Source organism: Coregonus lavaretus (genome assembly GCF_964263955.1).
Source record: "Coregonus lavaretus genome assembly, chromosome: 27".
Taxonomy (NCBI): domain Eukaryota; kingdom Metazoa; phylum Chordata; class Actinopteri; order Salmoniformes; family Salmonidae; genus Coregonus; species Coregonus lavaretus.
This window is the reverse complement of record NC_140014.1, coordinates 18,725,920-18,737,505: the sequence shown is the minus strand read 5'-3', so window position 1 is coordinate 18,737,505 and position 11,586 is coordinate 18,725,920. Positions and strand designations below refer to the sequence as shown.

At 42.1% G+C, this 11,586-nt stretch overlaps 2 protein-coding genes across 4 annotated transcripts; one reads left to right on the top strand and one right to left on the bottom strand.

The window, feature by feature from the left end:
- Positions 1-3,865: 3,865 nt before the first annotated feature.
- LOC311102770 (protein archease) lies at positions 3,866-7,124 on the bottom strand. Of its 3 annotated transcripts, none has more exons than XM_084144170.1 (7): positions 6,802-7,124; positions 6,455-6,479; positions 6,045-6,166; positions 5,714-5,796; positions 5,249-5,301; positions 4,929-4,965; positions 3,866-4,618 (listed from the first exon to the last, which is right to left on the bottom strand). In XM_084144170.1, the coding sequence occupies exons 1-7, from the start codon at positions 6,881-6,883 to the stop codon at positions 4,532-4,534; spliced, it is 489 nt and encodes a 162-aa protein (XP_084000296.1). In that variant the 5' UTR covers positions 6,884-7,124; the 3' UTR covers positions 3,866-4,531. The 3 variants fall into 3 exon arrangements, with proteins under 3 accessions (XP_084000296.1, XP_084000297.1, XP_084000298.1); XM_084144171.1 differs by having other exon boundaries at positions 5,714-5,760; XM_084144172.1 differs by lacking the exon at positions 5,249-5,301.
- A 323-nt stretch (positions 7,125-7,447) lies between these two features.
- On the top strand, positions 7,448-11,455 carry LOC311102760 (histone-binding protein RBBP4-like). Its single transcript, XM_084144154.1, has 10 exons — positions 7,448-7,576; positions 8,018-8,165; positions 8,708-8,853; positions 8,997-9,170; positions 9,269-9,384; positions 9,490-9,650; positions 9,787-9,913; positions 10,015-10,092; positions 10,224-10,469; positions 10,703-11,455. The coding sequence occupies exons 1-10, from the start codon at positions 7,561-7,563 to the stop codon at positions 10,763-10,765; spliced, it is 1,275 nt and encodes a 424-aa protein (XP_084000280.1). The 5' UTR covers positions 7,448-7,560; the 3' UTR covers positions 10,766-11,455.
- Positions 11,456-11,586: the final 131 nt, after the last annotated feature.

Below are 11,586 nucleotides of genomic sequence, written 5' to 3'. Positions count from 1 at the left end.
CACTGCTAACTGAGCACAGATATCGGCCAATCTGAAGGGAACCGGCAAAGCCCAGGTACGGCTGGAGTATGCAGGTGCGCTGGTAAACGGTAATGATTTATACATGTGATATGGTCCTCTGTAGCTCAATTGGTAGAGCATGGCGCTTGTAACGCCAGGGTAGTGGGTTCGATCCCCGGGACCACCCATACGTAAAAATGTATGCACACATGACTGTAAGTTGCTTTGGATCAAAGCGTCTGCTAAATGGCATATTATTATTATATATGGTGGACACAATAGATGATTGAACCTTTTGGATCAGCCTCATATTCCTGAAACAAACTGAATTGGCAGCATTGATAAAAGTCAGTTTGAGCATACATGTCAATCCCAATAATGTCACTGTGGTGTATGAGAGCGAAGGCTACCCAGAACCAGAAGTACATTGGGAGGGCCCTGCAGGACAGGAGCTACCCCACTACACAGAGGTCGATCCATGGGAAGAGGCGACAAGACTCATGTTACGACACTAACAGTACATTTTTGAGAGATTACGTGGGCTGTTCTCTTTACAATAACACTATTCAAAAGAAATAACCCCCCCACTGTTGCTGTAATACGTTTTGTTTTATTTACACTGAACAAAAATATAAATGGAACATGCAACAATTTAAAAGATTTTACTGAGTTACAGTTCATATAAGGAATTAGGTCAACTGAAATAAATTAATTAGGCCCTAATCTATGGATTTCACATGACTGGGAATAAAGATATGCATCTGTTGGTCACAGATACAAAAAAACAAAAAGGTTGATCAGGCTATTGATTGTGGCCTGTGGAATGTTGTCCCACTCCTCATCAATGGCTGTGCGAAAATGATGGATATTGGCGGGAACTGGAACACGCTGTCGTACATGTCGATCCAGAGCATCCCAAACATGCTCAATGGGTGACGTCTGGTGAGTATACAGGCCACTGGAACATTTTCAGCTTCCAGGAATTGTGTACAGGTCCTTGCAACATGGGTCCTTGCTTTATCATGCTGAAATATGAGGTGATGGCGGAAGATGAATGGCACGACAATGGGCCTCAGGATCTCGTCACTGTTTCTCTGTGCATTCAAATTGCCATCGATAAAATGCAATTGTGTTCATTGTCCATAGCTTATGCCTGCCCATACCATAATCCCACCGCCACCATGGGGCACTCTTCACAACGTTGACATCGGCAAACCGCTCACCCACATGACACCATACACGCTGTCTGCCATCTGCCCGATACAGTTGAAACCCGGATTCATCCGTGAAGAGCACACTTCTCCAGCATGCCAGTGGCCATCGAAGGTGAGCATTTGCCCACTGAAGTCGGTTACGACGCCAAACTGCAGTCAGGTCAAGACCCTGGTGAGGACAACGAACACGCAGATGAGCTAACCTGAGACAGTTTGAACAAACCGTTTCATCAGCTGTCCGGGTGGCAGATGATCCCGCAGGTGAAGAAGCCGGATGTGGAGGTCCTGGGCTGGCGTGACTACACGTGGTCTGCGGTTGTGAGGCCGGTTGGACGTAATGCCAAATTCTCTAAAATGACGTTGGAGGCGGCTTATGGTAGAGAAATGAACATTAAATTATCTGGCAACAGCTCTGGTGGACATTACTGCAGCCAGCATGCCAATTGCAAGCTCCCTCAAAACTTGAGACATCTGTAGCATTGTGTTGTGTGACAAAACTGCACATTTGAGTGACCTTTTATTGTCCTCAGCACAAGGTGCACCAGTGTAATGATCATGCTGTTTAATCAGCTTCTTGATATGCCACAGCTGTCAGGTGGATGGATTATCTTGGCAAGGAGAAATGCTCACTAACAGGGATGTAAACAAATTTGTGCACATTTGAGAAAAATAAGCTTTTTGTGCATATGGATCATTTCTGGGATCTTTTATTTCAGCTCATGGAACATGGGACCAACACTTTTACATTTTGCGTTTATATTTTTGTTCAGTATATATTATACAATAATCCTGAAAGTCACCATTTCAAAATAAAAAATATATAAACCCAAAATAACTTGTTCACTCAGGTATCTTTATTTTCCAGAAAAAGCATTAGTGTGTTAGGTGATTCATTGGTATGAAACATCTTGGCCGAACCACTGCATGCCTGTGATGGGGTGGATTCCAGCCTGGATCCTTTGATGTATTTTTATTCACTGAGAAGTGTGGCACCTGAAATTCTTAAATAAATATCTAGCTGTATAAATACAGTACATATGACAACAACAACAAAAAATGTCAACACCCCTGCTCGGTCTCTCAGCCAAGAATCTTTTAAAATCCCTACAAGTACATTCATTATTTTGTGCCATCGTTGTAATATATATATATTTTATGATTCTATCTCCTCTTGATACTTTTTGGATTAATTTGTGATCCTTAAAAATAATAATAAAAACCTTAATTATTGGCATTCCTCAATCAATACCGCTCAGAGCACTTACGAGAAGAGCCAGGTGACTTACACTATGGATACAAAAGTATGTGGACACCCCTTCAAATGAGTGGATTCAGCTATTTCAGCCCCACCCATTGCTGACAGATGTATAAAATCGAGCACACAGCCATGTAATCTCCATAGACAAACATTGGCAGGAGAATGGCCTTACTGAAGAGCTCAGTGACTTTCAACGTGGCACCGTCATAGGACGCCATCTTTCCAACAAGTCAGTTGTTGCTAGAACTGCCCATCAACTGTAAGTGCTGTTACTGTGAAGTGGAAACGTCTAGGAGCAACAAAAGGCTCAGCTGTGAAGTGGTAGGCCACACAAGCTCACAGAACGGGACCGGTGAGTGCTGAAGTGTGTAATAATTGTCTGTCCTCGGTTGCAACATTCACTACCGAGTTCCAAACTGCCTCTGGAAGCAGCGTCGGCACAAGAACTGTTAGTCAGGAAATGAGTTTCCGTGGCCGAGTAGCCACACACAAGCCTAAGATCACCATGCACAATGCCAAGCGTCGGCTGGAGTGGTGTAAAGCTCGCCGCCATTGAACTCTGGAGCAGTGGAAACGCGTTCTCTGGAGTGATGAATCACGCTTCACCAACTGGCAGTCCGACAGACAAATCTGGGTTTGGCGGATGCCAGGAGAACAATACCTGCCCCAATGCATAGTGCCAACTGTAAAGTTTGGTGGAGGAGGAATAATGGTTTGGGCTGGGCCCCTTAGTTCCAGTGAAGGGAAATCTTAACGCTACAGCATACATTCTAGACGATTCTGTGCTTCCAACTTTGTGGCAACAGTTTGGGGAAGGCCCTTCCCTGTTTTAGCATGACAATGCCCCCCGTGCACAAAGCGAGGTCCATACAGAAATGGTTTGTCAAGATCTGTGTGGAAGAAATTGACTGGTCTGCACAGAGCCCTGACCTCAACCCCATCGGACACCTTTGGGATGAACTGGAAAGCCGACTGCGAGCCAGGCCTAATCGCCCAACATCAGTACCCGACCTCACTAATGCTCGTGGCTGAATGGAAGCAAGTCCCCGAAGCAATGTTCCAACATCTAGTGGAAAGCCTTTACATTTTTGTAATTTAGCAGTTGCTCTTATCCAGAGCGACTTACAGGGGCAACTAGGGTTAAGTGCCTTGCTCAAGGGCACAGACAGACTTTTCAACTAGTCGGCTCGGGGATTCTAACCAACAACATTTCGGTTACTGGCCGATCAGCTTAATATTGCAGATAGATTGTATCTTCTATCAATGTAATTGTCTGCATCACTTCCAATCCCCCATGTTTTTTATATATATACTCCCCTTTATTACTTTTCAACCCCGCCATCCTTTCCCTACTTGGAGTAAATTAGTGAACAACAATGCCCAGGCCTCTACTTCCGGTCTATACTTACTATCTACACCTTATGGACACAGTTAATTTTACAATAATTATATTATATATATATATATATATTTATTTTTTTGCTCCTGAACTTCTTCTACTCTCAACCTCTCCGATCATTTTCATGATGTCCATCCAGTTTGCTTTTATATGCCATATCTTTCTAACTGTACTCTTTCCCAAAAGCTCCCAACATACAACCTATATACTTATTATGGACACAGTATGCTTACATTATTAGCTATCTTTGTTATTATTTGTTGTTATTTGTTATTAGTCCCATCCTCCAACGCTCTTAACTGTTGGCTATCTCCCGCCTTTCCAGAAGAGTAGAGGCTGTTATAGCAGCAAAGGGGGGGGGGGGAGGACCAACTCCATATGAATGCCCATTATCTTGGAATGAGATGTTCGACGAGCAGGTGTCCACATACTTTTGGTCATGTAGTGTATCTTGAGCAGTTACTCTGCTACTGCTCATGTTTGCTTCTCTCTGGATATCTGTCTGTAAACAATTCAAATTCAGGGAAATATTACACTTCACACGTCCATTTTCAAAGCCTATGCTGTTGCCCTTAATCAAATGTCCATTCACACAGGCACATAGAGGTTTGTTTCTATTGTCCTGTTCCCTTCTGGGACAGTTTCTCTGTAGTAATATCCTCAGATGTCAATGATGGCAAAGATCTCGGGCTTGTCGATGTCATGGATCTGCATGGCTGAGTAAGTGATGGCCTTCACTTCTGTCCCCTTTAGGGACAATATACACATAGTTTAGGGACACTTTCAAAAACACTAAAATACAAACATTTTTAATCAGAAATGACGCCTTTTCTGAATCAATGAAAACAGTCTGATATGCCTACTAATCATCATGTATGTATCATGTTTCAGTAACAGAATACATATCTCAAAACCTCTGTTGGATAAACAATCTTCATCAGGTCATAAACAGTAATTATGGCTTATGGCCAGGAGGGAGTCATACAGGAGACCTCTCTGTGGTCAGTTCAGGTCAAGAGATGGTGAAACATATCAGGTGCATCTCCCATTCGCTCACCTGTGGATGCTTGACCAAGTTGAACTCTTCTCCCCACCTACAACAGCAGAGAAAAACTGAATGTGAGGCATGGAGGGAAGCTGAGAACGAACCAGAACTCCAGGCATAGGAACTCAGGGAGGAAGTAATGATAACATGCAACCCTCGTCTTTCTCAGGGGTAGGAGAATGTCAAATAACCTAAAACCAACCCACCATATCCCCTCAGACGGTTTAATCAAAAGTCGATGATCAATCACATGCGAGTATAAATTAGTACAACCTAGTGAGCAAAAACGGTAAAAACTAAATCCTGAAGTGTGTAACTTTAGATCAATTTACCCAATGGAGCGGATTTTGAAGTGCATCCTGTCAATGTGCAAAACTTTAACCTCCTAGAAGACAGAAATTAAGTTAGGCAATACCTTATTATTGTAACTGCTAAATGAAATTGGTAGTTGCCACCATGATGTATTTTTTCAAAGCTTATTACATTTGAAGTAGGAGCTATTTGAAGCAAACAATAGCACTTTGGTAATTAACTGTGTTGTAAGGAGGGATACAAGATAAATAAACACTTGTGGTAAATGTAATGACATGTTATCTTCCAGTTGTAATGAAGTTTCAACTCAATACATTTTTTGCAATGGAATTATGTGCATGCTCCTTTGACATCATACAATTATACAGACAGGCACGAAGAAAGCTATACATCTATTGATGGGGGTAGGAGAGAGCGAGCTCCATGTAGCCTCACTGGCTAACATGACTAACATGACTTAGTATTAATATATTGAAGGCCCTTACTCTGGGAATAAAGAAAAGATCTGCACTGAATTTGAATAACCAGTCATCTAGGAAGTGGAAAAGAAGAGATTCCATGTCATCACCTGGTCAGGAAACAAAGAGACATTATAAGGAAGTATTGAATGCAATGGTAAGTAAAATATTGACCCATATATGAAACATAATTACATTTACATAACATTAGTCATTTAGCAGACGCTCTTATCCAGGAGCGACTTACAGTAGTGAGTGCATACATTTTTTCCCCCGTACTGGTCCCCCATAATCTACTACAGAAATGTACTGTCCCTATGAGTATTATGCCTGTTTTCAGTCTGTTATTCCATTTCACCTTCTGACTCCACTTCTACTGTGTCAATGGGCTCCACTGTCTCTGTATCTGTCATATACCCAAACATCGCCATGGCACACTGCTCAAAGGCCTCCTCCAGCGAGTCTCCCCAAGAGTGGAGCCTAGGAACATACATAAGAGTGATGAGACAGATGCAAGACAAACCCACTGGGCACAGAGGTTAATTCAACGTCTATTCCACATTGGTTCAATGTAATTTCATTGAAATGACGTGAAAACAACGTTGATTCAACCAGTGTGTGCCAAGTGGGAAGCCACTCCGTACGGTCAAGTCACAGATCGCTGCTCTGCATTATCAGGTAGGCTTTGTAGATTTCACAATAAAGGTGTATCCACCACTGTTAAGGGTAGTAGCAGCAGTTGCTGTGGTTCATGGGTAGTCCACTTACTGTACATCAGCAGTGTGGTCCAAATCTAGAGAGAAACCAAATGACAAGATGAATAGATAGATCAATTATTCAACTCATGTTACTACAATACAGTAGAGTGGGCTATAAGGTAAACATTCAATCAAATTTGTGAGGGTATTCATCTACTAGGTCTAGCTACAATATCAATGTGTCAATGAAGCAATTTATGGTGGTAGAGCTGTCTCCTCCACTAAATATTCTCTTCCATTGTAAATGCAAACAGAAACCCATTAATGTACTTCCTGGTGAACAATCTCAAAACAAACAAAAGCTAGCTAACGTTAAGCATGTTCATAACAGATTATCTACACAAGTTCGCAACTCACATTCATACTTCTTGTTGATCGCCGGGTATTTTGACTTGGTATCTTTCTGTGACTCGGTAAGATCAAGCTCACGATCATCCATTGTGATTTATTTAGTTGATTTGATCCCTAAACTACTGAAACGTATACTTGCTATTGCAACAACATGTATGTTTCAGGAAGTATTGTCAGTGTAGTGACCAATCAGGTACCAAAGATATCTCGTTCTTCTTCTCGTTCTTCTTCTTCTTCGTCTTCGTCTTCGTCTTCTTCTTTGGTATAATGGCGTTCGCCACCTACTGTGAAGGTGGATAATAAAGATCCCCAAAATAACATAATGCGGGGTAAAAAATATCGCGTTTTGCTGGGTCGTCACTAGTTACCACAGTCACAGAGTCATAAACCCCGCCTATTTTTAGAATGTATCTTATTAAGATTTGATTTTAAACCTAACCTTAACCCTAACATTAACCACAATGATAACCTTATGCCTAACGCTAGCCATTAGATTAAGATCAAAAAGCTAATTTTGGTTTTCATGAATTTTTACGATATAGCCACTTTGTGGCTGTTCTATCTAGTGGAAACAGTTTCGGTAACCCGGAATCCTGTCGGAGCCTTTTCTTTGAAGAATACAAATACGACGTCTTCCGGTTTAGTTGACGCTGATTGGCTATTTAACCTCTACAGAGTTCCCGCCAAGGTAGCCCGGCTGCGTGCTTATTCTTCATGAAACGCTATTTCTGAAAATATAGCTACTTGTGTAATATTATCAACGCCATGGCTGATAAAGAAGGTAATTTCATTCAAAAGTGAATAAGCTAGCTACCAAGGTAGGCCAGGAAGGACGGGGGCTCCCGGCGTATCAATCGTGAAGATAATTAATTAATAATTGTATACAAAGAAAATTAGCCTGCTACCTAGCTAGCTAGCAAACAAGCAAGCAAAATGTATTAAAAAGGCAAGCTTTGTTTAATGTCTGAGACACAACCTGTTTGGGGGAGTGTAAAGAGTTAGCGAACGTTTGCTCAATTTGTTAGTACGTTTGCTAACAACATCGGGGAAACCCTACTCAACGGGCGTAACTATTAGTTAGCTAGCTAGCTAGCTAACTAGCTAACACTTTCTCAATGTTAAAGTGCCCTTCTCAGTCACACCTATATTTCATTTGAATGGGTTGCTGCTAATATGAGTTACATTTAAATCTGTCTCGCTTGACTTTCATTCTGTTTTACAGCAGCGTTTGATGATGCTGTGGAGGAGAGGGTGATAAATGAGGAGTACAAGATATGGAAGAAGAACACGCCCTTCCTCTATGACCTGGTGATGACCCACGCCCTGGAGTGGCCCAGCCTCACAGCACAGTGGCTACCTGATGTCACCAGGTAGGGTTCATTTGGTGCTTTCAAGACAACTGGGAACTTGGAAAATAAACGAGGTCAAATCATGACGTAAAAATGTATGCACACATGACTGTAAGTCGCTTTGGATAAAAGCGTCTGCTAAATGGCTTATATTATTATTATGACCGTGATCTTCAGGGTGGAAAGTCAGAGCTCTAGAAAGATACCAGCGTTTCTGATTTGGATGACCTTTGAAAACTATTTTTCCCAGTCTGAGCTCATTTCACCCCCCCAAGTTCCCAGTTGTCTTGAATGCAGCAACTATCTGCATCTCAATATAGGAATACATAGCTAGCTATAGTTCCCATGAATACCAGATACTTGTGCTGATACAGAAGACTGCCTTTGCAAGATTACTGAGAGTGGGAAGGTGTCTTTAGGAAGATCATTTTTGGTCTCATATGTGTTGCAAAGATATCCTTGTGTGGACCACATTGAGTTTCTAATGCCCCCTATTACATAAGAGAACTGTTTTAAATGTATCTATTTATGTTTTGTAACACCTTTTTTTTCTATAATTTTAGACCTGAGGGAAAGGATTTCAGTGTACACAGGCTGGTTCTTGGCACACACACCTCAGATGAACAGAATCACCTGGTCATTGCCAGCGTGCAACTGCCCAATGACGACGCACAGTTTGATGCTTCTCACTATGATAGTGAGAAAGGTGGTGAGAGAATGTTTTTGTTACAATTACAACCTTTCTGCATACATGTTTTCAGGCTTTGGTTCATTCAAAATATTGTACCGGTGGTGATATACATTGGTCCTTTTCTCTGTAGCTCACTGATCTCTGACTCTCTCTCCCTTCAGAGTTTGGAGGCTTTGGCTCAGTCAGCGGTAAGATAGAGATTGAAATCAAGATCAACCACGAGGGAGAGGTGAACAGAGCCCGCCACATGCCCCAGAACCCCTGCATCATCGCCACCAAAACCCCAACCAGTGACGTGCTTGTCTTTGACTACACCAAACATCCCTCCAAACCAGGTGGGTCTGCTTACTGCACATTTAAACAGTATAGCCAGGAATTTCCAGGTCCTGCTTTAAAAATGTTTTGTAATAACGTGCTTACTTGTGTACTACAGATCCATCTGGAGAGTGCACCCCAGATCTGCGTTTGAGGGGACACCAGAAGGAGGGCTACGGTCTCTCCTGGAACCCCAACCTGAGTGGCTGCCTTCTCAGTGCTTCTGATGACCATGTGAGTGACTTGTCACTTGACCCAGAGCAAGTGCTTGAACACTCTTCCTCCCTCCTCTCCTCCCTTGTCTTTCCTTTCCTTTCTCACCTTGTTTCCTGTCTGCAGACTATCTGTATGTGGGACATCAGTGCCGTTCCTAAGGAGGGGAAGGTTGTGGACGCTAAGACCATCTTCACTGGACACACAGCTGTTGTGGAGGACGTTTCCTGGCATCTACTGCATGAGTCGCTCTTTGGATCTGTAGCTGATGACCAGAAACTCATGATGTAAGGCTCCATGAGATGAACAACTCCCCTACAAAAACAAACTAACTTTGAATGACACGAATGAGCTTCAGCAGCAGCATTGTTTGGTCTTGCTCATTGAACAATAACATTGTTGATTACTGTGTTTACTGTGCAGTTGGGACACGCGATCAAACAATACGTCAAAACCTAGCCATGCTGTGGACGCCCACACTGCAGAGGTCAACTGTCTGTCCTTCAACCCTTACAGCGAGTTCATCCTGGCCTCGGGCTCAGCAGATAAGGTGGGCTGGATCTCTTACTGCTTCCAATATTATCTTTCATAATGTAGTTAGTGAAGCAGTAGTGTGGATTTAACTGGTTGTAACTGTTTTCCCATTTTAAGACTGTTGCTCTTTGGGACCTGAGGAACCTGAAACTGAAGCTGCATTCATTTGAGTCTCACAAAGATGAGATCTTCCAGGTATGTTAAGTCATGAAGCTGACAATTATTCCCTATGACGTTTGTTTTGCACAAGCTGTGTGTTTTGGACCAGATGGTGCATCTATGACTAAGTTGCATCAAACCTATCTCTGCTCCTTTCCTCCCTTAAGGTCCAGTGGTCTCCTCATAATGAAACCATCCTGGCCTCCAGTGGCACAGACAGACGACTCAACGTGTGGGACCTCAGTAAAATCGGAGAGGAGCAGTCACCAGAGGATGCTGAGGATGGTCCACCTGAACTGCTGTTCATTCACGGTGGTCACACGGCTAAAATCTCAGACTTCTCGTGGAACCCCAATGAGCCCTGGGTCATCTGCTCTGTGTCTGAGGACAACATCATGGAAGTTTGGCAGATGGTAAGACCCCAGGACAGACAGTGCTCTGTCAAACAGTGGGAGGCTATAGAGAATAGTTACATTTATTCTGTTTTACATTTATTAATTTCATGAGGCATAAGTAACAGGTTTGAAAGGATGGCAGAAGCACTAACATCTTAGTACTACTAGTATTATCATCTTACTATAATATGTAGAATCCCCTTTTTTTAATATATTAGTAGGAGTACTAAGAATGTCTTTCCATCCTCCAGGCTGAGAACATCTACAATGACGAGGACCCAGAGGGAGCAGCAGACACTGAGGTCCAGGCATGAGTGAAACCTGTCAACACCCCTCCATTGATCACATCCTCAAAACATATTTTTTTTTAACAGGACACAAAATTTAAATGTCTTTAAAAAGATACATAGGGCATACGAGTGGGTTGTTTGGCATTTTTGTAGGGTGAAACAAATACATGTAGGGGGGAAACATCTTAAATGATGCTCATTGTGTTTGTTCTTAGTAACCTATTTATACAGTTTCATTTCATAAGAAATTACATAGATTTTCATTTCATTCCCTTAACAGCTGTATTGTAGATTTCCCCAATCACCTTTGTATGTCTAGCATCCCTGTGTCTGTATTGCTTTGTCTTTGTATGCCACATCTGCATTGGATTCCTTTTTGCTTTGTGTGTTCATAATAAAAATTGTATTTACATTAGACCCTTCATGCACAGTGTAGTTTACAGTTAAGACAGGCTGATCTCACAGCCAAGGCGAACTATCATAATATTGGCATTGTTAATGCATTAAGAGCAGATTACATTATTGGCTAAATGTACCATCAAGGACACTTGCAAACACAATACATGTTTGGTCTGGAGGGGTTGTGGATATTCCAGGTGTTATGTCAACTGTCCTGTACTTCCATGGGAAAGTTATGATTACCCTTCAGCAATTGTCTTGCTTACTTCAATACAGCCCCTGTAAGAAAATAATAAAATCACCTTGAGACTCCCAGGAATGTTAATTGTATATGTCATCCTATCTATACAGACAACTGTAAGTGGTACAGTCTTAAAATATAAATTTGATGTATTCAATGAAAACCTTCATTCCTAAGGGTCAAAATGGATGGTCTCTGCTAGTTC